A 27,449-nucleotide genomic window follows, 5' to 3' on the forward strand; every position below is an offset into this window, starting at 1 on the left:
TTTTGTGAAAGTGTGGTTAGGAAGGCGAAAACATGGTCAATTTATGCAACACTTGCAATGAATCCATACCAGACGGATCTAAAATAGTGATTTGTGACAGCTGCCACATAGTTATGCACAACACGGAAGGGTGCACTGGGTTAAATGCATCAGAGCTAAGGGCTGTTGTCATTCAGAAACGAACTATGATGTATTTCTGTAAACCATGCAGAGAAGCATTTAAAAGCCCTTTTAAGACGAGAGCTAAAGAAAGAAATTGAAGTTATAAAAAGGGAGCTGGAATCAGTAAAAAATCAGAAGTGTAAGCATGAATCTGCTGAGTTGGTTACCGAGCAGTTATTCAACGAGATGCAGGAAACTTCAACTAGATCTAGAAATTTATTAATTTATGGTGCAAATGAGTCTAAACGAACCGATTTAACTGATAGAATCGAAGATGACAAGAAAGCGTTACAAGATGTCTTTAAGCTGATGAAGGTAGATCGAGGACTCGATAAAGTTGAAAAAGTTCTTAGAATTGGCACTAAAAAGACAGGCTCATGCAGGCTATTAAAAGTGGTCTGTACTGAACAGGCTTTTGTTAAAGAGGTATTAAAAGTTAAGAAAAAATTGTCGGGGACTAAGTACAGCATTAATCTAGATCAGACGATGATGCAAAGAGACCAGTTTAGGAAGGTAAAAACTGAGCTGCAAGAGAGGAATGCCGAAGAAAATGATAGTTACATCATTAGGTACATTTATGGATGTCCCAAGGTTGTAAGGAAAGACAGCCTGAGAGATAACACACGTAACACGAGAAAAAACTAGCCAATACGCCATTACAAATGTATTACCAGAATGTGGGAGGGCTTCGTACCAAAATTGCTGAGTTGAACTTAATGTTGGATTGTTCAAGTTATGATATTATTGTTATTACGGAGAGTTGGTTGAATGAGGAAATTTTTTCGGAAGAACTTAGTTGCTGTAATTACAGTATATTTCATGCTGATAGAAATGTGCAGATTACATCAAAGAGTAGAGGTGGTGGAGTGCTAATACTGGTAAAAAATCACATACAAGCTTCAATCATTAAAAAGACAGAATCTCACTTTGAACAGCTGTTTTTGTTATGTAAGTGTTCAGGATCAAGTTTTGTAGTTGGCGGTGTATATATTCCCCCAGGGTCCTCTGATGATATCTATAGTGATCACTGCATCACAATTGAAGAAATCTGTTCTATGTATCCTAGCACTAAGTTTTACATGATGGGTGACTTCAATTTGCCAGGGGTACATTGGTCAAATGCTCATAATGGGGTCCAAGTAGACTGTCCAACAAATTCACCAGCCGTGTTTCTAGCACAAATATATGGTTTTTTTAATATGTACCAAATGATTGATATGCCAAATAGCAGGGATGTGTTGCTGGATCTTCTGTTTACCAACGATAGCGCCATGAAATGTTTTAAGTCTCCAGATCCACTTTTTTGTGACTCAATTTATCATATTTCTTATACCTTTAATTTTAGAGTAGACAACAATGTAATGTTGGATTCACTTAAAGTCGAGATATTTTATTTTGATTTTAAAAATGGGAACTATCAGGGTTTAAATGATTATTTTTTTTCTATAAATTGGGATACTATTTTTAATGATAGCGATATTAACATTATGGTGTCAGAGTTCTATAACATTTTAAATTTTGGTATACAATGTTTTGTGCCTCAAAAAAATTATAAGACATCTAGCTTTCCTCCATATTTTTCTACCGAATTAAGAAGATTGGTATTTCTCAAAAAAAGTAAGCATAAAAAATACCAACTATCCCATGATGAAAGAGATTATCATGAATTTACCGTTCTGAGAGCTCAGTGTAAAAGGTTAAGTTAAGAATGCTACAGAAATTATCTTGGTACTTTGAATGAGAACTTGACTAGTAATCCGAAAAATTTTTGGAAGTTCGTTAATAAGAAAAGAGCATCTAACATTGTACCAAGGGAAATGTTTTTAGATAATAGTGTTGCAACTTATGGTCAGCAGATTGTTGATTTATTCGCTACTCACTTTTCTGCAGTCTATTCAAATGCAAACACAACCCCACCTGAAAAGTCTTTTAGCCAAATTAATATTGACTGTCCTGTCATAAGTCTGGCTGAGGTATTTGATAAGCTGGGGGCTTTGCCTAATAAGTTAATGATTGGTCCAGATGGAATCCCCAATATTTTTTTAAAAAACTGTCGATATGCGCTATCACAGCCACTATGTAAACTTTTTAACTTGTCTCTTATTTCTGGAACATTTCCAGACATATGGAAGGAAGGTTATATTTCTCCTATTTTTAAATCAGGGTCGAGGGATTATGTCAGAAATTATCGTAGTGTGTCCATAGTGTCATCCATCCCCAAAATTTTTGACAGCCTTATGTTTGCCCATTTAAATTGGCAATATAGAGAAATTATTGTTGAGGAACAGCATGGTTTTAGAGGTGGTCGGTCCACTCTTACAAATTTACTCATATACCACAACAAGTTGTCAGATGCCTTGGAGAGGGGGCATCAAATTGATGCTGTATATACAGACTTCTCCAAGGCGTTTGACAAGGTAAATCATTTGTTATTAATTGAAAAATTGAGAAATATAGGTTTTTCTGATAGATTGCTAAGATGGTTGCTTAGCTTTTTTAGTGATAGAAAGCAAGTGATTAAACTTGGTAATTTTATGTCTAGGGTGATTGAAGTTTGTTCTGGAGTGCCACAAGGCGGACAGTGCTCTCCTTTGCTATTTAGTTTGTTTGTTAATGACCTTAGGGATGTCTTGGAGTATTGTGAATTTTTATTGTTTGCTGATGACCTCAAACTTTTCTTGGTTATTATGAATGAACTTGATATCAGCCTCTTACAGAAAGATCTTGATGGCCTTTCTCTGTGGTGCCAAAATAATTTGTTGGATTTGAATATTAATAAATGCTTCCAAATTTCATTTCATAGGAAAAAAAGTAGGATACCATAATTTTACACAATTAACGGCCAGAAACTTCAATTAAAGGATGTTGCTAAGGATTTAGGAATACTGTTTGACACGAAATTAAACTTCTGCAATCATATAGACCAAATAGTAGTAAAAGCTAATAGAATGCTGGGTTTTACGCTTAGAAATTGTGAGGAGTTATCATTGCAAGCTGTCAAATCTGTATATGTGGGATTAATACGATCACAGCTTGAGTATGGCTCAATTATCTGGACTCCCCAGTATAATGTCTATAAGTCATTACTGGAGAGTGTGCAAAACAAATTTTTAAGATATTATAACTACATGTATAATTTAGATTTTATTGCTAATCATGATTATTCCCAAATATTGAATTATGTTAAAGTTTTGTCTTTTGATAAAAGAAGAACAATGTTTGACATCTGTTTTATCTATAAGTTGTTGAATGGTATTATATCCTGTCCGGATTTACTTTCCCAAGTTAAATTTTCTATTCCTCAGAAAACACTTAGACAAAATAATTTATTTCATATTGGGTTCCATAGAACCAATTATGGTAAAAACTCTTTTTTGGTGAGATCTCTAGATTTTTTGGATCGGGAGGAGAGGCTAGATGTTTTTGGCAATTCATATGGGTCTTTTAAGGGTAGTTTAATGAAAATTTTGAATACTTAGTATTGTTCAATTAATATTTTTAATTAATATGTTGTTTGATGGGTAAACCAAGTGAGAATTTATGTTCCTAATCTATTAGTTAATACAAAGATATATATTTTTCTTGTTTAATTACTTTAGAGTCTTTTTTTTAGTTAAGTACTTTAACTCTTAATAGTTTAAGTAAGGATTATTAATTATTGACATAATTGTATTTTATAATTAATTTTTTTTGTAATGGGGGTTTCCCGTTTAATAAATAAAAAAAATAAAAAAAAACTATAAGAAAACCTTTGTTTTGTTCAAAAAAAAACAGAAGAGTCAATTTAATTAAAATTTTAAGTTTACTGAAGTTTTTTTGCTCTCCTGTAAAATGTAGTTTTTGAAGATTTCAGAAAAATGGTAGATACATGGTTTCACTTCTCAATCGTCGGTATGTATTATTAAAATTTAATAAATTAATCTTAAAATAGGATCCGTTTGTTTTTACCCCTCGTTGGTCCCATCCTGTCACTTGACACTTCACAACACAACGCGTGCCTCCCGCCTTGTTTGTTGTCATTTCCGAAGCAACAGCTGATTAAAATGCGGGGCCGCGGCCTACTCGATGAAGCAGAAACACTCCCACATCCGCAAATTTAAACAAAAATTGACCATTTTCCCAGCAATCCCAGTAACCGTGAATCATTTTTAATTCGTTTTAGGGTAATTAAACTTTTTTACTTACCAACTATAAGTGCAATAATTCAAAAAACTTTTGACATTGAGTGACCACCAGCCAAATCTGTATCTGTGAGATTAAATACTGATTTGTTGGAACAAGTGCTGACACAGATACAGGTCTTTTCAAGGCCCAGGGCCTATCTTATCTCTGTCTTCATAATCAGAGACAACCAGCTGGTTGTCTCTGTTCATAATTATACATTTTTATTTGGATTTACATCTAGGTAAGTATTTTTAGTTCTAAAATGACATATTTATAATAACATAATTTAAAGTTTCTACATACTTAACTGGAAGGGATTCTTAGTATTTTAACAATTAAAAAATCAATTCAAGAATTAAATTTGGCTTTTTTAATTCCGAGAACAATAACTATTAAATATTAGTGATGTGGACAAATAATAAAAAAAAATTGATATTTTATTGACATTATGTATAAAATCTAGCAGTTGTCCTCTTTAATATATAAAAAAAAACAAGGTATATAAAAAAAAACAAAAAATAATCTTTATTGTATACAACAAATAAATTACATCTATTCTATATACATACAAAGGTGGAAAGTACTGCTAGGCGTGTTTTAATAACCACCACAATAAATAATAAAAGGACATAGTACAATTTTCTTAAAAACAAAAATTTGAACAAAAATGATTCAGAGAACCATACCAGAATCAAAGTTACACCCGTATTAAAATATCAGCAGTCTCCAAAATTTTTTTTAATTTAGACTTAAAAGAGGCCATCCTAAATCTTTAATTTCTACAGGTAGGCCATTGTAAATACAGGCAGAAGTATATATGAAAGAACTTTTCAGAAATTCAGTCTTATGCTGGGCATTGCCAGTGTGGTTTTATAGTGGATATTTACATTATGTGTTTCTTTGCTTTGAATAAGGAATTCTGACAGATATTCTGGTTCATGAAAATTAAGTAATTTATGTACAGTGCACTTATACTTACCTATACTTACTTATACCCAAAAATCTTCTTTGGGCCATATTAAGACTATAGACCTGCTTTACATGCTCACTCACATGAACCCTCTGAGGCAAATTTCTAGTAAATCTTACACAGGAATTTTGAAATTTCTGGATTTTACATTTATTTTGTTCAGCTAAAAAAGGACCATATACAATATTTAAGTATCCAGCAATACTAAGCACTAAACTCTCTGTAAGGATTTTTTTTTGTTCTAGCAGGCAAAATATCCTTAAATTTATTTAATGACTTTAATTTATAATATGACTCTTGACAGATCTTATTAATATAAATGTGCCTCTAGCTCACATAATAAATGCCTGTCTGCACATGGGAATCTTTCCATCTAAACTAAAAAAGGCGAAAGTTCTTCCAATTTTTAAAAATAAGGGTGATGAGCAGGATGTAGAAAACTATCGACCAATATCTCTCCTTTCTTCAATATCAAAAATATTTGAGCGAATCATTTATATCCATATTATGAACTTTTTAAAAAGGCAAACTATTCTTTCAGATAGCCCGTCTTGTTTTAGGCCCAATCATTCAACCCAGTTGGCAGTTTTCAAACTTATATCCTTTGTGATTGAAAATGTTGACAAAAAAGAAAAAGTTGCCCTTTTTCGATTTATCGAAAGCATTCGACACAATCAACCATGGTCTACTGCTGTCAATCCTTGAAAATTGTGGACTGAGAGGAAACTGTGCCAGACTTATAGCCTCTTATTTAGATCAGAGGGAACAAACAGTTTGCCTTGGCTCTGGTAATGGTACATATGTTTACTCAGCGTCATCCTTGGCGGTACAGGGAGTGCCTCAGGGTTCTATTCTAGGCCCAGTACCATTCATATTATATGTAAATGGTTTCAGTAAGTGTTTTCCAGGGTGTTTTATCAACCAATATGCTGATGACACTTCCATAATCTTGTCAGAACATCTGATTGAAGAACTATCTGTCAGGGCTTCTCAGGTGGTAGAGAGGATGCAGGAGTGGTGTGACAATCATGTTCTGAAGCTAAATGCTGATAAAACCGGGCTACTGACATTCTCCAAAACTTTACCTTAAAATTCCCTACTAGTAAAGTTTGAAAAAAAGTCTCTTTGAAAGGTAGCTTCTTTAAAATTCCTTGGTATACAAATTGACTCCTGTCTCACATGGGTCCCACACATAGACACTCTTGGCAAAAAACTAAATAGTTTCTGCGCGTTAATAAGGCGTCTACGAGAAGAGCTTTCCCTAAATTGTCTGAAGCAACTTTACTATGCATCGGTCCAATCTCTAATCACTTATAGTGTGATGCTTTGGGGATCTTCAACTCAGGCAGACGCCGTGTCAGTCTTTATAGCACAAAAACGCATCATAAGATGCATGCTCAGACTCACCACAAACGTCTTGTAGGACTTATTTTACTAAGCTTGGTCTACTCACTGTTCCAGCTTTGTACATTCTTATGTTAGCTATTTTTGCAAAGAAACACCTGCATCTTTTTCAAACTAATGAAGATCATTATGCTGAGGGTATGTCTATTGTGACAAGGGGGAGAGCTGAACTGAGTGTCCCAACTCATCACTCTGCCTTTTTTCAAAGATCTCCTGCCTTTGCTGCTATTAAAACATATAATAGATTACCTCTCGCCCTAAGGCAAGAGAAAAGTATCATGAAGTTTAGGAAAGACACTGCAAGGTATCTGTTGGGCAAGTGTATCTATAGTTTCGATTTACAATTTTAAATGTGTATTATGATTAATATTAAGGGTTTGTTTACTAATTTATTTATCTTCATAATGTATCATACTTGAGATACAAGTGGTAAGGTAATGCACCCATTATTATGTCCAACATTATCTTTTTGTTCTTACTATTTTTATTAGGAGTGTGTACTGTATAGATGTTATCAAATTTTAATTTTGTTTGTTTTGTGAATTTGCTATTGTCTATTTTAATTAGATCTTGAAAGCAATAAAGAAATTATTATTATTATTATTAATTTCTGCAGGTAGGCCATTGTAAATACAGGCAGAAGTATATATGAAAGAACTTTTCAGAAATTCAGTCTTCAGATGGGGGATTGCCACTGTGGTTTTATAGTGAATATTTACATTATGTGTTTCTTCGTTTTGAATAAGGAATTCTGACTGATATTCAGGTTAATAAAAATTAAGTAATTTATGTACAGTGCACTTATACTTACCTATATTTACTTATACCCAAAAATCTGCTTTGGGCCATATTAAGACTATAGACCTGCTTTACATGCTCACTCACATGAACCCTCTGAGGCAAATTTCTAGTAAATCTTACACAGGAATTTTGAATTTTCTGGATTTTATATTTATTTTGTTCAGCTAAAAAAGGACCATATAAAATAATTATATAAGTATCCAGCAATACTAAGTACTAAACTCTCTGTAAGGATTTTTTTTTACTAGCAGGCAAAATATCCTTAAATTCATATAATTACTTTAATTTATAATATGACTGTTGACAGATCTTATTTACATGCGCATTAAATGACATTCAATTATCCATACAAAGGCCCAGGTTTTTTACTTGATCTACCCATTCCAATTCAACACCATTCATATTTAATTTACTTGGTGCTCCATTATTCAAGGTACTTTCATTTCTTGAGAACAGGATGGCCTGTGTTTTACCAGAATTTATAAAAAGTGAGTTTTTGTCAGCCCAAACAGAGATCCTCTGTAAGTCAGCATTAATTAAATCCAAGGCTTCAGGCAGGCAACCAACCAATGATGGCAGATAAATTTGCAAATCATCTGCATACTTGTGATACCTGCAGTAAATTATTTTATGAATTAAGTCAGCCACAAATATTATAAAGAGAAGTAGTCCCAACACCGACCCTTGCGAGACTCCCTGAGTTACATTTCTTGACCCAGAAGTTACCACACCCTTGTCATTAGTCAGCTTTACTGCCTGTTGTCTGTTTTGAAGGTAGCTTTTAAACCACCCATTTGCCTGAATATTGTAGTGCCTTAGTTTTGCCATTAAAAGTTCTATATTGAGAGGAGTTTCTATATCAAAGGCTTTTGTCATATCTATCAAAACAGAGGGACAACATTGTCCATTATCCAGAGATAGAGCAATATCTATTGTTACTTTTAGAAGAGCTGTCGTACAGCTATAATTTGGTCTAAAGCCAGACTGAAATTTTGGGATAATGTTTCTGCTTAATAAATAATGCAGCAATTGACCTTTTACAATTTTCTCAATTAGTTTAGATAAAGTTGGCAAAATACTATTTGGTCTTAGTTCATTAATATTGGTTGGATTGTTCACTTTAGGTACTGGAGTAACAAGGGCTTTTTTCCAGATATCATGGACACACCCAGAAGATAAAGAATTATTAATTAAAGAATAATGTTCACTAGAGGTTTTAGGCAAATAGGAATGCAAGCTTTTAACATTTTTATAGAGATCTTATCTACCCCAATAGCATTACTTCTAATACTGTTTATGGTTTTATAAACTTCATTTTCAGAGACTAGTTTAAAATGAAACGGCTCCCCATCGATTGAGGAATTAAGAAATGTATCCAAATTATCTGGATCAATCTGTAATTGAGGCACACTATCCAGAAAATGATTATTAACAAGTTTTGGCTCTCTTAGATTAGAAGGAATTTCTGCAGGTGCATTGTTATTGACTTTCCAATTAGAGTCCTATTGTTAGTAATTGTTTATTATATTTAAAACATATTCAGAGTTGGTCAATTCCATTATTAAAATTGGGAGTATCAATGAGTGTTGACTTGAGCTTAGACTTAACATAGATTGCAAAGCCACCTCCTCTACCATCTCTGTCTTTCCGGAAAAAATCAAAACCATTTCTGACAATGCAACAATGTCATAGTCAGATGTCTCAATGAAGTACCTGATGTCTGAAAATTTATTGCACATAGATCAGGGATTTATATGCACCACTTTTAATGTGTCCTGGCCAGTTGATATGAACTTTGAATTTACTTTCGATGTGGTCGCTATATATATATATATATATATATATATATATATATATATATAGCACATTTTCACTTCTAAGCATTCCTCGGGTTTTACTGCTAACATCATGTGTATGAGGCTTAAACTGATTGACATAACATATGCTATTTACGTAAAGTGGAGGATTGAGTTTAGTATAAAGTGACCACATTTTCATTGAGACAAAGCAGGATAAATGGGAAGAAATGAGAATTACCATTTAGTTATATGTATTTTATTGTATACATGCAAATACTTGTACAAAAATTTAATTTTCGCTAACTAAGCAAATGTCTGAAAAATAATTGAACATCATGATTTTTTATCAAATTACATTTTTTATTTTTAAAAAATTATGATTTTCTTTCACAGTTGTATTTTTGAATTCTTTGCAATAAATTCAGATCATTTATTAAAATATTTATTTATTACTATCAACGTTTACATAAACATTCTAAGATAATACATAATAGGTATACATAATATATAACTTTAGATAAAAAATTTTCCACACAGTGCTCGAAAAGATGCCGATGGGGCGATCATTTAAAACGTCATTCTTGTTACGAGATTTAAGGATTAGACAAACATCTGATAATTTCTAATTATTGGGAAACTCACCAAGTAATAAAGATTGATTAAAAATATAATAAAGAGGTAGATAGAGTGAATGGCAACATTCTTTTAGCACTCTATTGGTATATCAGATATACCAATAGTGCTAAAATGTGCTAATAGTATAGATCAGGTCCAGCTCCTTTGTTGATGTCTAGTCTAGAAAGAGAGCGTTCAACATCTCTAGGGCTTATTAATACATCAGACACTAAATTAAATCTTTCAGAATCATGAATATTTAAAACATTTCCAGTTCCCACTGCAGTGTTTAACATACTAGTGTTGTAAACAGATGAAAAGTGTGAAGCAAACAATTCAGCACTAAAAAGGGCACAGTCAGCTTTAGAGTCACCAAGAAACATTTCACTTGGAAGACTAGTATTACCGTTAATAGACTGAGAATCAACAAACTTCCAGAAATATTTACTGTCATTGATATTAGAATTTTCTGCTGTTGTAAGATAACTATGGTAACATTCCTTGGTTAGATTCCTAGCTTCCATCCTCAAGGTACTAAAGTTTACATAACCAGAAGGAGAACCACTCTGCTTATACAATTTATGGGCGATTTTCGATGCGGAGTTATAATGTTTTTTAAATTTTTTTGAGAACCACTGGGGATAATGTTTAGAAGGAAAAAGGGTTTTATATGTACAAACAGTCAGTACGTACAGTACTGAATAAAAGTTAGCAACAGTGAGATCTAAATCAGAATCTGACATGATGGTTTTCCAGTTGTAATCTAATAAGTAATTGTTGACAAGATTAAAATCCGCATGTTTAAAATCATAATACCAAGTTATAGGTGCACCAAAAGTTTTGGTTGATGACAAGGCAACTTCAATTCAAGTGGTGGGTGATAAGGATCATGTTTAATAAGACAACTGAATTTAACTGTAAAACATATATCAAGATTTGAGAAGCAAAGATTCAGGATAGACCCATGCTACAGGACAAGTGCAGTTACCAAATCTTCCACTTCCACAGTTGCAGAAAAGCCCTGATCTGCACTGCCAAGCAATCAGCCAGTGATTATTAATAGCGCGACCGATGCCAGTAGCACATTATCAGCTTGCAACAGGAGGCAATGGTTGTATCTTGGACGGTGTAATCCGGATACAATCGAACAGCAAATAGTAGAATATATGGAGAAATAATTGTTGATAACCGATGTTAAGTGCTTAACATTAGATAAAAACGAAGATCGTCATTTAAAATTGGCGTTAAGGAATCCTTGTTGAGGGGCCTACTTGATGCAAACCTCTGGCCAGTGGAAACCGCTGTGAAAGAGTTTTGTCCGCGACGAAACTTTGGAAATTTTGGGAATGCTGCAAATTTTCTGCGCGACCCAACAGAACGTCTGGGCCTGTAGAGTATAGATAATGATCTTGCCGTTTTCTACTAAAATGTAACTGAAACCTGGCTGGACCCTGACATTGACCCAAAGCTTGTGACCTTTACAATAAAATGCTTGTAATTGGTGACTATAATCTGCCTCCCAGTATTGTATTGCATTGCATGGAAGAGAGACCCTGCTATGCGATACGGTAGTGAACGTAAAGAAAACAGAAACGTGCAAAGAAAATGTTGAGAAATCGGTAAGGAACGAAGCTGTAGAGGTTGCGGTTTTGGGACATGTTAATATGGATCCTACACTAAGCACTCGATAGTTAGCTTCTGTATCAGGGATCAATCGGGAAAGTATACAAAGATTCTAAAAACTCACGATTTCCACCCCTATAAAATAAAACTGGTACATGAAATAAATGAAGACAATGAGGATCGGCGCTTGGAGTTCTGTGAAATAACTAGTGAAAGAGCATTCAATAATCCGAATTATGTGTTTAATATTTGTTTCTCAGATGTATGATCGTTTTTCTTAAACAGCACTGTAAACCGTCGTAATTGCCGTTATTTGTCGGACCATCCCCAGAAATTAAACGTTTGTTGCATTTGTTTGTGGCATTTATGACGATCATATTATTGGACAATTTTTTATACCCGGTAATCTTAATGGGGATATGTACCTCAGCTTATTACAAGAAGCTATCAATCCGGCAATAACAAACTTTATTAAAAATGGCAATAAAAATCAATACGTTGAAGGCGAGGTGATGTTTCAGCAGGATGGTGCGCGCCCTCATTACGCAATAGCTATTCGCAATTATTTAAATGAGAACCTGGTCGCTGGATTGGACGGAGAGGCTCTGTTTTTCTGTAGGGTCACCTAAAGAGTAAAATCTATAATACCCAACTAGCTTCAAAGAATTACGCAAAAGGATTACATTTGAATGCTAACAGATAACTTCTAATATGCTACGAAATGTGCGACGTCGATTTGAACAAAATCTGTATTATTGCATGGAGATTAACGGTGGCCATTTTCAGCATTTGTTAGACTAGTGTTTATGTAGGATTGTTATAAATTAATAGTTTGACAAAGAATTACGATTATTTTTCAAAAAACTGTATTAAATGTTAAAATGGTCAATAGTTTGAGGACCGCTGAAGTAAAATCCTTTAAACTAGGTATAACGGTAAAGAGAATCGAAAGACAAGGTATAACTCGACCCACTATTGCATTTAAAATTTTTGAGGTTAGTTCCACCCTGGCTAAGGGATGACAGATGGGGGTGGTATTATACTCTGAAAATGTTTCTCCCTAGTAATCTAAATTGACGTGTCCGAGCGTTTTCTTTTTAAAACCTTTACGAGGCCGCCGTTTCGTTTTTGTTTAGCCACCCTGTATAAATCATCAAATAAAATAAATTTGAGCTAAAACATTAAGTAAACTTATTGGTCTATAATTTTTAGTCTCATTTTTACTGCCACTCTTAAAAACCGGTGTTATTTGTGCAGTTTTTAGTGCTTCTGGAAATTTATAATTTTTTTATGGCAAGATTAAAAATATTTTATAAAGGTAGGGCAATAAACTCAGCCACACCTTTGTAAATGTAGGCTTGTATATTGTCGGAACCAGTTATTTTTTTTTTTGGTTTACGTTTTTTTATGCTATAGATGACATTAGTTTCAGTAATTAATTAGTAATTAATAAGTAATAAAATTTAAAGGCGCTTCCACTGAAATCCGGAATCTAATTTTTTTATTTTTGTAAGTACTTCATATACAGACTGAAAATGTTGTGCAAATGCGTTTGCAATGTCTTTTGGATTTGAATATAATTTTTTATAATTTTTAATAATAAATTGAGGTATAAGATTAAAATGCTTAAATATAAATCTAACACAATTAAAGTATGTTAATCAAATTCACGACCACGATTTACTAAACTGCTTAAACATACATTTGGGAAAAGCAATAGAGTGAGTAGAAATAAATTTTGAAAATTATGATTTATTTGTAAAAGGGGTAAAAAAATATTTTTAGTAACTTTATCCTATATATATATATAGCTTTACAGAGAGAATAAGTTATTGCATACTAATGTAAGTCATAGTTAGGGAATAATATATAGGGTGATGCTTAATTTCATATTTGACAAAGTTCCAGTTAATAAATTGTGTTTACCACATTTTTTTGCTTACTCTTCGCTTGTACGTCAACCGATTTTGTTTTTTTTTTTCGGTTTGGTTAGATACGAGATTGTATGCCCTTTAAATTGATGTGCGACACTTAGAGTAGCCATTTGAAATACAAAAGTTTGAGGTCTATAAAATATGCATTATGCCCAGACATTTTTGGTCACTATTCGCTGGTACGTCAACCGATTTATTTTAGCACCCTGAAAGCACTATATAACATGTAGATTGTAAACATAGAGTCTCTAGTACCAATACTTTACGTATTGTTTAAGAGATTGCCTTAATTCACATTTTTTTATTTAATGTCATAAACTAAGTTTACGTCTGATATTAATGCGCATTAGAGCAAAGATGCTTTCGCAGGTGTTTACACAATGGTTTTAACGTTGACATTAACCAGCTGTTTTTTTATCGCCAACCTAAATAAATTATTATTTATTAAGGAGATTCAGTAAAAATATATCTAATAAAAGAACCTAATTTTTTTAATTTACTACACACACACACACACAATAAGGCTATACCACAACAAATTCAAAGTGAAAATTTTTTCTCTATGTCTTGGTTTTCAAATTTTTGTTAATTTCGCCGCAAAAATTACTGCGAATCTGGATCTTCTCCCGTATACACGGTACCTTAATGCGAATTAGGAATGCTACAACGGTTTACGGGTGTCAACACATGCGTTTTAAATTTGAAATTCGCATTTCGCTTATGCGCATTAAGATATTAAAAATTAAGGAACTACTATTCAGAACAACTAGGAAACTATTAGGAACAATTAGGAACTACTACAACAACAACCATACTTACTGACATTTAATCTGACAGACATGACTTTGAACCCTTAATTTTGACATACTGAAACCTACAACTGAGATATGACTGAACTAGCCATATAAGGAAATGAAGGTACACCTAAGTCTGACAAAGATTTAAAAATTGTACAGTATCTCATTGCATCAAATGCTTTCTCCATATCTGTATGAGAATTAATGCGACCAGATATTTTATCAAACAGGCTCTCAAAGATGATTAATTCAAAGACTTTAAAATTAATTATTGTTAATTCAGTCAGTGCACTAATATTATAAAAATCTAATAATAATTTACACTAATTAATTAACTCAGAAATTAAAAAAAAAATTCTTTCTTTATTTTTCTGTCTTATCTTTGAATTATTAAATTTCAATATTAATATTTAATTTTTTCCGGTTTTTTCAGCATCCATTCCATTTGGGGTTTGCAAAGAATACAATAAATATATAAATAATTGGGTACATTAGTACTAATTCTTTGGAGTAGATCAGAGCAATTAGTTATTCCACTAACAACCTTAAACATAAGCTTCACAGCAAATACAACAGTGTTTTAAAGAGGACGAAGATATATCATTGTTCAATATGTTTGTAGTGTATTATAGAAAATACCTAGAGTTCCTTAATATAAAAACAAGCATTTTGGAGCTCTTAATAGACAATGTTTGAATGTATTCAATAACCCTGCAGATATAGAACTATTTTTTTACGTTTAACTCACTATTTTTTAAGTTTCTCAAAATAGGGTAATAATTAAGTATTAATGTATGTTATTGTTTCTAGCAACACCAACAAAACAACCAAACATTCCATGAACATATCACAATGACATATCTGATAGTGACCGCCAGGTAAGTGAATAAAGTGGCATGTAAATAAGAATTTATTAAATGTTTTTAACTGTTTAGAAGTCTAATATGGATCCTGTTAAGCTTATTTTGCACGCTCCTTATGCTTAGTGCTATTCTCAGTCCCAGCTGGATTGCGGGAACTCCCCAAAAGACTACCATTAACAATGAGACTGTAGTGTACACACCCAGCTTAGGAGTGTATGCCAAATGTGATAAACCAGTGGGCAAACATCATTCCATTTGCACCCTTATGTCCGCCAGAGGGCTGTCTGAGGACTCTGAATACTATCCTGGCGCTTGGAAGGCTGCTATGGTATTCTTAACTATGGGTGAGTGTTATACAAACTTTTACCCACTTTACCATCTTAGGATCGTAACAGGAACGTGTCAGACGCTTGAACCGTATTTTATTCCCGTATACAACACTTATACAACAAGTAAGGCAGTTACTTGTTTGGTCTGAACATTAAGTCCAGTATTTTGTTTAATATGAAAGTGAGAAAATCAGCACTAAATTTAGTATTTATTTTAATAAAAAATTATCTGCGCCTTTAAAATGGCAGTCAGCATAAGAATATTTCATATGGATTCTTCTCATAGAGGGACATATATCCTATAATTTATTAATATTGTTTGAAATTATTTCATTAAAATACTAGCATGCTTATAATTTTCTACAAAATATTGGGTACATACATACCCGTTATAATCATCCTCGAAATATTTTTTGTTAACATCTTAGAACATGATGTTATAATCAATCAATCAATTTATTAATGCCAAGAATTACAAAGTTAAAAAATAGGGTGACTGTTTATTATACAGTTATAAAACTTACAGTTATAAAAATTGATAATAAAATTTTTCCTAAAACACTATACACTACATAAAACACTACATAAAACTCATTTATATTATACTATAAATAATACACAATCACAATATGTCTTGCAATATATATATTGCATAAAATGCAATATATAGGTAGGTACTCAATATCACAGATAGAATGTGAAGTTTAAAAACTCTTCAGTTGAATAGAAGACATTAGAGACTAGAATTTGTTTTATTTTATTCTTAAAACGTTCCAAATCTAAATCCACATAGTCGGTAGGAAGTTTATTATATAACTTAATAGCTAGAAATCCGGGACCACTCTGACACCTTGTAAAGCGTTGGTAAATTGGAACTAGCCTATTTATGTTTCTAGTACCATAGTTGTGTATATCACCATGTACTTTATACCGATCCCTATTCCTGTGTACCCATTAAAGATTTTCCAATATATATACAGAAGGTAGGGTAAGTATTCCCTTCATAGAGAAAACATATCTACAATCCTCCCTGCAACCCAGCCTACCCAAAATTCTGATTGCCCTTCTTTGTAGTGAAAACAAACTTTTTGTTTGTGGGGCATGACCCCATGCTAGAATAGCATATGTGGCTATGGGATGGAAAGTGCCAAAATAGGCTATTTTTAAGCCAGATTCAGATAAACATCCAGCTAGGCGACGAAGGGCATATATAGATGTTTTTAGCCTTCCGGCAACAATATTAATGTAGGAATGCCAGTGTAGTGGATCCAATAAAACTCCCAGAAACTTAATAGAAAAATCCTTTGATATGTCAGCTGGTCTCAGAGTAAAAATATCTTTGTTGGTCTTGTCTGCGTTGAGATGCAATCGGGTCATAGAGAAAATAAGAGGTTAATTAATAAAGTAATAAACTAATAATAAATTAACAAACCTTTTATTAATTTTTTCTATGAATCGGGTCATGTTAAACCATTCCTGAATTCTTCCCCCCTGCAATACTCTCAATTTCCTCTCTACGGTCTCAAGAGTATCTTCGGCACATGCCACTGTTGTGTCATCAGCAAAAATGGTGAATTTACCAGATGGTTTAGTTAATGGTAGGACATTTATATAGATCAAAAAGAGGATAGGCCCAAAAACAGATCCTTGGGGAACACCTATGGATATCCCACTTTTTGCTGATGACTCCCCACCAACACTTACCATCTGATCTCTATTGGCCAGATAGGAAGCGAGAAGTTTAACACTGTTGGGACTGAGTCCATATTTAGAAAGTTTTTGCAGCAATATGTTATGGGGAACACAGTCGAATGCCTTGCTCAGATCGCAAAATAAGACACTGCCATATTGCAAGTTATTAAAAGCATTTAACAAGTAATCAACTAAGTCTAAAATGGCCATAGTGGTACTTTTACCCTTCCTGAAACCAAACTGGCTGGATGCGAAAAGATTGTTACCCTCAAAAAATTTCACAAGTTGAGCAGCAATACATTTTTCAAAGATTTTTGAGATTATGGGCAGCAAGGAGTTAGGACGGTAGTTCTCGGGCCTATCAGGATCACCCTTTTTAAAAATAGGTATTACCCTGGCTGATCCGAGCACACCTGGAAAAGTGTTCTCCCTGAAGCATCTGTTTATTAGTTTTGTTACTGGAGCTATGATAATGTTTTTAACAGACTTAATTAATTTGACATTTAGCCCATAGATGTCTTGACTAGTCTTATTTTTTAAGCCATCAATAATCTCTCTTACTTCTATGAATGATACAGGAGAGAAAGAGAACACATTCTCCGGCATACCCAGAACAGAGAGACTTGTTTCGGGTCACCCTGCGACAGTGGAATGTCTCTAACAGTATCGTGGGCAATACGTAAAAAAATTATTTAAATCGTCAGCCGTTAAAGTACTTTCATGAGATTTTTTCGTTTTTGACGTACCTACACTACTATTAACAACTTGCCATACGGCCTTAGTTGGATTAGAAGCTGATGAGATGAATTTATCATTGGCTTTTATTTTTGCCTCCTGTATAGCAGCTCTATAAACTTTTTGAAAGTCCTTAAACTCCCCCTCAAAATTTCTGTTTTTGTACTGTCGAGGCACTCCACTCAGCAGCTGTATGATGATCCCGCATAGCTTTTAGGTTATTGTCAAACCAAGTTATTGTATTTCTCTGATCGGTCCTCACCCTATATGTTTTCAGGGGATAATAACACTACCTGCAGAAATATGGGCATCTATCTACTATAATAAACACGAAAATAAAACAGGAATGATCTATGATAAAAACAATATGAAATTTGTAATGCTGCACTTCTGGACAGAATGGAATGGTTTGATGGGTCTTGAAAATTTGAGAAATGAATTTTGTGGGTGGTGTGTCAGGCTGTTTTGACCTGAATAGATATAGACGGAAAATATCTCTGCAGCATGCTACATGATGTAAGAAAAAATATTTATAGATCTTATAAATTGAAAATTTAATGTGGATCTAAGTTATTTTAATCTGTAAGACTTTTAATAATGTCTTAAAATATTACTGTTCATTTTCGTTGAATTATTTCCATTTATCTTTCAGTAATTGGTATAATCTCACCTGCACCTAGGTCAAACTATGTACTCATTAATCATGGTAAAAAAATTATAATAAATGAAGTAAGAATGTAAATATAATTATTAGTACGTGTATAGTAATAATAAGGTATCTCACTGTTCCTCTCCACATTAGCCATCCAACCAATCCCAAAATCCAGCAGCTTGACGTTGACCTATTTTCTTTTTGAGTTATATTTAACAACCTGATAATAAAATTTACCTGGATCCAGATATTTTTATAGAATAATAACTATACAAAATTAATTAAACCAAAAGTCACTATAATAAACACGAAACTTTTACCGTGAATGATTAAAATGCCTCCTGACTTAATAGGTTGGAAAATAGATTGGCTGGCAAAATGGCTAGTAAATTATGGTGATGGAACGGTTAAGTATCGAAACAAAGTGGATTTACATGTCTCAATATTGTTACGACCCTAAAATGGTACTGTGCACTAGTAATACACTTTTAAATCTTTTTTAAAAAGGCGTATTAATTTTTTTTTCGCTTTTAAACTGTTTAATTAAATGTTTTTAGGTCTCTGTATTATGTCTGTGACTGTATGTGCTAGTCTTGTAAGCTGTTGTTTTCAAAGCATTTTCAGGAAAAGCATATTTACTTTGTCTGGAGCGACCCAGTGTATTGCAGGTAGGTTTTATAGAATGTCATTAAAAAGTTATTCTCAGTTCATAAGCTTAATGATTGCAATGGTCGCAATTTCAGTTTAACGATCACAGAATACCCGAGGTTTCTAAGCTTTTCATAGAATAGAATAATGTCTTACACAAAATTTTAATTCGTATTATCCGACATGCTTATCATAATTAATTTTTTTCTATGAAAATTGCATCTGAATAAAGAGTGGCTAGTTTGGCAATGAGCATATTTAGGTTAGTTTAATAGGCATAATAAATTGGCAGCATCAAATAAGCTATTATTAAATTTATATAAAAATCATAAATCTTCTCGCCTTCTGCGGTATATTAAGGAAGGTATTTTCAATCTACAACTCTAATCATAGGTTAGATTTGAAATTTCGAAAAGTATCTTGTAGGTGTAATATTTAAAAAGACTAGACTAGGGCTCGATATTTGTACTGTGAAGATCAGTATTGAGAGACCATATTATTCCAGGCAATACCCCATGTAAGGAAGAATATAAGCAAAATATGAAAGCTTCATAAGGAAATTATTGTAAGAAATACTTAGCGAGAGCGCTATAGCATTTTGCTCAAGAACACATCCAATAGTTAATGAAAACGGATCGTCTTTAGTGACGAATCGATATTTAATTTCAATTCAAACTTCTTTGAATTTAAATGATATTTGATATATATGTTAGGATTTCTATATAGAAAATCCCTTTTTGAAAACAATTTTATTTTTAAAGTTACAAATTTAAACCGACATAGTCACGTGCTTAATTAATACTCTCTAAATGCTAAAATTACAGAGGCTATTTGTATTAAAATGGTAGACTGACGCTGCTGAGTAGGCAAAGATAAGGTGGTTGTTTGTTTCCTCTTGAGACTAAAAGGTGTGGGAATGCAACACTGCATATTCTTGGAACTGCATTTGTGGTAAACAAGGCGTGGGATTATCTGAGTAATATGTGAACTGATACTGAAAGGATAATGGCTAATTTTTTATACAGTGCTTTCATTTCAAAACGATCTACCCTTAATAACTTTCTTAAAAAAAAAAAAAAAAAAAAAAAAAAAAAACAAGTCAAATTAGATATACAGGGGGACGTTTAATTATGCATTTACTGAAGTTCTGTCAATCACCTCCTCACCTCCAGCTGACCTCACTTTAATATGTCAAATTGGAACCCCCATCGTGTGATACATCATAGTAAGGAGCGTAAAATTCTCTATTCAACGGTACCAAAAAAAATTAAATCGGTAAATATGTAAGCAAATAGTTAGCGAAAATGTCTAGAAATAATGAATATTTTATTTACGCCAAACTTTGGTATGTCAAATGGCTACCCCATGGTGTGATACATTATTTTAAAGGGCATTCATTATGCTATCAATGGTTGTAAAAAAAAAATTGATTGACCAAGAAGCAATTAAAGTGTAAATCGGTAGGGTAGAAAAACAAATTTAATTAGTTTAACAAATTTATTTTATTAAATGTTCAAAATGCGCGCCGTTATTAGCAATACAATAAAAAAGCCTATTTTCAAACTTCTTACAAACATTGGCAAGGGTCTGCCCGCAAATTTCTCTGCATTCTTGAAATATTCTATTTTTTAAATGCTCAATACTCTCAGGTGGGGTTTTATAAACTTTGCTTTTTAAGTAGCGCCAAAGAAAAAAGTCTAGTGGGGTTAGGTCCGGAGACCAGGCAGGCCATTCGATTGCACCACGTCTGCCAATCCACTTTTCTCGAAAATTTTCATCAAGCCACTCTCGAACTATCAAAGTGTAGTGCGCGGGAGCTCCATCATGCTGAAAATGTATATTATTTTCATTCAATAATTTAGCACCATGTTGATCTACTTGATTTTCCATAGATTGGATGATGGAAGGGTATATTGCATTTCCTAAAAGGTTTAAATAAATTTCACCAGTCAAATTTTCTTCCAAAAAAAATGGCCCGATTATTTCATTCCCATAAATTCCTGCCCAAACATGCGGATTTTCATTATCCCAGTATCTACAGTTATGTCTGTTCACCAGGCCATTTAAAAAAAAAGTCGATTCGTCACTGAAGCAAATGTTCTTCAATAAATGGGGATCGTCGTCAATTCGCTGGCACATCACTTCACAAAATTGAATTCTCCTATCAAAATCATCTTCTCAGAGTTCATGAAGGATATGAGTTTTATAAGGAAAGAACTTTTTTTTTTTAAACTTTATGTACTTTAGGAACCAGTGGAAATATTTGTTAGTTTTGCGGCCTTTGGTATAGACAAAGTTAGATCCATAGCAAATTGTCCTAGTACTTCAACTTGGCATGCTTCATTGACAACTCTATTTTCATATTTTTTCTTATTGCAAATCGATCCCGTCTTTTCAAATTTTCGTATCAATTCTAATACGTATTTATGGCTCACGTTTTTATCTTAATACCTTTCATTAAATGCTCTCGCGGTTCTGCGAGCACACATTTTTTTTGATGATTCTATTATAAAAAATGTAAGAATTTTAAAATGATGTAGGTACCACATTAAAAGTATTCATTTAAAATACCAAAGTTTGGCGTAAATAAAATATTCATTATTTCTAGACATTTTCGCTAACTATTTGCTTACACATTTACCGATTTCATTTTTTTTGGTACCGTTGAATAGAGAATTTTACGCTGCTTACTATGATGTATCACACGATGGGGGTTCCCATTTGACATATTAAAGTGAGGTTAGCTGGAGGTGATTGACAGAACTTCGGTAAATGAATAATTAAACGTCCCCCTGTATATCTAATTTGACGTGTTTTTTTTCTTTTTTTTTTTTTTTTAAGAAATTTATTAAGGGTGGATCGTTTTGAAATGAAAGCACTGTATAACATCGTTTATAAAAAATTATAAACCTTAAAATATTTAACAATAAATTCATTCCATATAATGATAAAGCAATGTTTTGAAGAAAAATATCTCATCATTATAATGAGGCTGAACATTGACCATTTAAGGAATTTGTGTCTACCTGATGTATTGAATATAGGAAAAATTGGAATTTTTGCTACTTCGTTATGGAAAGACCTGTTTGAACTTGGAAAATTTCTTCTTGTATTAAATTTGGAAACTATGAATAAGCTATTTTTTGTTTTATAAAACTTCTTGTACTACTACTACTTCTTGTAAAATTAGAATCGCTTTCTGTTATAAGATAGTTCGGTGTTATTATAATTAATAAGAATTTTACGTCACGTTAGAGGTTTGGCTTATCAAAGGAAAAATGTTTTCTGTTAAATAATTATAAGTAATTATAATTATTAATATCTATTTTGAGAATTTTACAACATGTGTGGGATTCGTATTTGAATCTAGTTTTGATCATAGGCGTACAATATAATTTTTAGTTTTTGACACTGTCTGCTCCGATATTTGTGTTTTGTTTCATTCCAATTCGAACACGCTGTTAGGTTAGTGGGCTGCTAACTCCATTATTATATAACCTATTTAAAAAGTAAATCTTATCTTGATATGGTTTTTTTGCAGATCACGATTATGTTATCTGTATTATTGTAGATATGTAGGACTTTGAGTTAAAAAAATATAATTATGTTTTTTTTAAATAGAAAACTGTATATTTTAGCACTAGTAGATAGACTAATTAATTTTTTGTTTAACGATATATCACAGAAGCATATAATGATAGATCGCCAGATATGGCCGGGGTTTCTGTACTTCCCATAATAGAACTTATAAAAGGAAAAGAGATGCTCTCCTTGTAAATGAGATTCTTTTCCTCTCATATAATTCTGATAGAAAGTATTGCACGTCAGATAAGTGGGTCCTGGATAGTATACTAGACTCACTTATCTGACGTGCAGTATGTTACATTTCTCAAAAGGGAATTCAAAGTTTATTTTTTTATCTCAAAATTCTAAAACACTACAATAAAACACATACACAAATAATAAAACATCTCCGTGTTCTGTGGAAAAAGCCCAATAAAAACTGTTTTTTACTTTTTCAAAATTTTAAATAGTAACAGAGATACAAAAAAAGTGCCAAAATCATAGATTTTCAAAATTACGCTGTAGATTAAAAACCAGGACAGCTTTCACATTTTTAACGATACGGATTATAAAAAAGTAGCATCGCAAACGACAAAGCTCATCTCCTATAGCAGCCGAGCCTTTTACATCATATGCATAAATACATCATATTATTGTACGTATATTGTCATAATGGACTGCTATAATAATATTTGAATTTTAAAATTGCGAAATAGGCTGAAACAGGGTCAAGAAAATGATATAATATAAGAATAAAACCTGTTTAGCTTTTTAAATAAAAAAATAATGTATTTTTTTAATTCTATAAAATAATTAAGTGCATTTTACATCAAAAAAAGTTTTAAGTATTTATTTATTTGGCCATAATCTTAATTTATTCGCAAAAAGAAAAATTAATTATTAAAAAAAAACTTTTTGTTTAATTTCTTCTTTTTCGAGGCTTTATACAGTTTTCTTGTACCGTACATACATATATATTTAATCAACTAATATTTTATAATGCATTTAAACAGATCAATAAAAAATGGTACACGCCAATGACACGGAAAAATTCGAACCGAATTTCCCCTGATGCGTCGTCCATGACTATTCCCTGGGCGAACTGTAATTAAATCTAATCCATCAACAGTCAAATTGTTATGAAAAATGTAAAATTTGTGTATACCTGATCCATTGAATGTAGTTGTTGCACTTCGTTATGGGATGATGTAGCATGAGCTGTTTGAACTTGAAAAATCAGCAATTTCTGGTTTTCTAAAACTTCTTGTACTACATGTATCGAAAAAAAAATTAGAATCGATTTCTGGCATATAAATATATAGTAATTATCTGTTATAATTATTAAGAGTTATTGCGTCACATTCGGGGTTTGGCTCATCAAAGGAAAATTTTCATCTGTTGGATATTGAAGGTACTGATCTGAATACCCATAAGCTAGGTCGAATTCAGGTTTATTAGGACATAATATTTTTGAGCATTCACATCATTATTTAATCTTAAATCAAAGTCATAATTATTAGGGTCACTTTGAGGTTGTTCTTTATATTCAGGGTCTTGTGGCAAGACTTTTTCATTACATAATTGTAGACAATTTTTTTTAAATTAAAATTATTTAAAACAGCATTGCCAGAACTTGCATCTATTGTTCCTATTCTTCAAAATACAGAAAAATCTCATCAGGAAGTTGGGGTATTGCTTCATCATATATCACAAAACAAGGTATGAACGCTACTGCAACCTTAATGAAGTCTTTTCAGAACTTCAAACTGCTTGGGAGAACATGCTGTACTTCAATCTAGGTAGAGTCCTTAGAAAACTTAATGTTTGTTTGAATCTGTCACAAGATTTTTATGTTGTTTTGTCAATTATTGTGGTATGTAGCATATCTGGTAGAATTTTTATACGTTTAGTTACCCGCTAGCTTTTATAAAATTTCTAATATGTATGCCTAATTGTTAATTGTATAATAATAATACATTTGCCCAACCTTGTTTTCTTAAATAGCTCAGAATTTTATATTTTTCTGGAGAAAAGACATTGAAAATGTTTTTCTATTCTGTTTTTAAAAAATCAAAATTTGTAAAAATATCAATTCACTAGATGTTAATTCTGTGATTGGTGTATATAATCTGATTGTCTTTACTAAGCAAAAATATGTCAACAAACCATTGAAACAAATTTAGATCAGTTTATTTTCACAAATCGATAAATATTCACAATATGCTAATGTACTTGATGTACTTGAACAAATTTCCATGGAACGTAGATTGAGATTAATATTTTATGAACCAAATGTTTGCGGTGATCATGGGATCTTGTTATTTCTGCATATTGGTTAAATGAATATGCTACGAATGATGAACGTCGAAAATTAAAGGAGGGCACCCACTGAATCGGATCTGCTCGGTCGGTTCGGCACGTTCAGTCGGTAACTAGCGCTCATACAATCGGCAGAACGAAGACACGACGACGTTTAAAAGTGGTTCGACTATTCGAGCATATAGAAGTATTGTAATTAAGCTCCCGTTTAGGCGTTTTTAAAAAAAATTAGCAGTTCCTTAGATTCTAATAGTTTTGTAAAAATTACGAAAATATGTTCAGGGTGATTTTGTATAGTGTCATGCCTCCGCCCTCTTAAATTTTTTATATCCCACTATTTAGAAAATAATTTAAAGAGGATGGTTGTATCATTAAGAGAACTGGTTTTTGCGCCATCTCAAAATTATTGTAGCTGAATTGCGCCTCAACGTTGGTATACTGTCAAATGTTTAAAATTTTTGAACTCTTCTTTACGAGATATAGATAGCCGGCATTCGTTGTGCGACAACCTGTATAGAGTGCAATAAAATAAATTATAACATAACATTCCAACGTGCATTTTAAACTTTATAATAAGCTGTCTTTTTTGTGTATTTTTGTAAAAACATAAATTATATTCAAAGCAAGAGTTGTACACCACTTAACACCAAAACGAGAAGTTTCACACTCGCACATTTCGCCGACCAAGTTGGCATCCTCAGATAATTAAAACTTAGTTTTAAAATCTCCTGATGATGCCAACTTAATAAACGTAAATAACGATTTAAGATATAATAAATGACACTTACCAGAACATCACGTTAATTTGTATACCTCCTCCCAAGCGTTTTCTTTCTTTAAATTATCATGATAATATGTATTTTGTTAATCATACAATATTGTAAAACTGCGAACAGCTTCGATTAAAATTTCGTTTGACATATCAAATCAACGGGTTTTAAAATTTTTTAAAACAGTTCCTCACTCTATGCAAAAAAATTCTAAAATAGCCGCAGGCTTTCGGTGCAATCGGCAAAAGTTGCCCTCCTCACAATATGAGATCGATGTCGGTGAAAACCGAACCGATTCAATGCGCGCGGCCCCATTTAAATACATGTGAAGCAAATCCGGCTGATTGTACCGAACGTGCCGAGGCGATCGATGCCGATTCAGTGGGCGCCGTGCTTAAGTCTGTTTGAAGCCGCATCGTCAAGTTTATGACATATATCATAGATTTGAACGCTTTTATTCAGTTTATGAATCTACCAATCAGTTTGACATAGATCGAAATTTAAAAAAATAATAAAACCGTTCATTTTGCTAGGTATTTGCTTTATATTGGGCGTTATGCTGCACCCAATGGCTTGGGGTACCAATAGAGTTCACACATTATGTGGACGAGACTCGTCTCCGTTTTTATTAGGTTGGTCTATTTTATTAAAAAATAATACTTGCATCTAAAATGACCTTTATTTTACAGGTGACTGTTCTATTGGAACTGGGTTATATTTTGCAACAAGTAGTACCATTTTGACCTTTTTATGCGCATGTCTGTCAGTTCCCGCAGAGAAATCCACCAGTAGCGATAAAGTTCAGGATAAAATTTATGACGGACAAACTTTGATATGCCTTACTTGAATAATTGCACTGATTTTAAAATACATAAATGCTTTAATGTAAGCCAAATATAATTATGATATTATAAACTAAGCTATATACTTGTATGTCCTTTTACTGCTGCTTTTTATTTATATTGTATTTTTATACCTTTTTATACTAGATAAAATTTTGTATGTTGTATCTATTTATGTGCGTTATTTATGTTATTGCATCAATTGCTTTTTTGTAATATACTTTTTTTACGAATAAAATAAATGTATTATAATTATTTTCTATACCTACAGAGTACACACTCGTAGCCACCGTCATCATGTGTTGTAAATTCTATGGTGATGATACCTTTTTTAAATATTACTGCTAAAAAGGATCACACGATCTATGGTGCTTTTCAGAGAGGGATAATAATAGGTGATTTTCATGTATCCTAAAATCTCAAATGATACATTTATGTAATAGGTTCACTGCTGAATTTAAAGACATTGCTTAGAACTTTTATTTATATATATTTTTTATATTTGAGATTACGTAGCATATACGTGACACTTAAAAAAAGACTTAGTTTTATAGCACAATGTTAGGACAATACATTGAAATTTATGAAAAACATCCGCACAACCTATCAGCCTATTAAGAATCTTAAAAACAAAAATTGCATCAAACATATGATATCACGGTTTATATGTTTATAATACATATAAACCGTGAAACGGAAAAAACCTTAAATAGTGGGAATGTTAATTGAGTTATAGTCCATTTCTAAATCCGTAGGAACACACGAA

At 32.5% G+C, this 27,449-nt stretch overlaps 2 protein-coding genes across 8 annotated transcripts in view; one reads left to right on the forward strand and one right to left on the reverse strand.

Moving 5' to 3' along the window:
* LOC126736440 (putative gamma-glutamylcyclotransferase CG2811) overlaps positions 1-7,794 on the reverse strand; it is a 40,920-nt gene extending 33,126 nt beyond the window's left edge. For 2 of the 6 annotated variants that reach the window (XM_050440784.1, XM_050440778.1), the window contains exon 1: positions 4,348-4,491. The gene's annotated coding sequence lies outside the window, so the exon portion shown is untranslated. Of the gene's footprint in view, positions 1-4,110; positions 4,154-4,347; positions 4,492-5,305; positions 5,460-7,511; positions 7,666-7,723 lie in introns of those variants that run through there. The other 4 variants (XM_050440782.1, XM_050440783.1, XM_050440780.1 and 1 more) reach the window with 4 other exon arrangements.
* On the forward strand, positions 4,388-26,925 carry LOC126736438 (LHFPL tetraspan subfamily member 2a protein). 2 transcript variants are annotated; one of them, XM_050440776.1, is made up of 7 exons: positions 4,388-4,496; positions 4,531-4,567; positions 15,080-15,147; positions 15,205-15,476; positions 19,098-19,208; positions 26,375-26,473; positions 26,531-26,925. In XM_050440776.1, the coding sequence occupies exons 3-7, from the start codon at positions 15,122-15,124 to the stop codon at positions 26,686-26,688; spliced, it is 666 nt and encodes a 221-aa protein (XP_050296733.1). In that variant the 5' UTR covers positions 4,388-4,496; positions 4,531-4,567; positions 15,080-15,121; the 3' UTR covers positions 26,689-26,925. The 2 variants fall into 2 exon arrangements, with proteins under 2 accessions (XP_050296733.1, XP_050296734.1); XM_050440777.1 differs by lacking the exon at positions 19,098-19,208 and having other exon boundaries at positions 4,419-4,567.
* The last annotated feature ends 524 nt before the right edge of the window (positions 26,926-27,449 follow it).

This window comes from Anthonomus grandis, chromosome 5 (genome assembly GCF_022605725.1).
Source record: "Anthonomus grandis grandis chromosome 5, icAntGran1.3, whole genome shotgun sequence".
NCBI classification, from domain to species: Eukaryota; Metazoa; Arthropoda; class Insecta; order Coleoptera; family Curculionidae; genus Anthonomus; species Anthonomus grandis.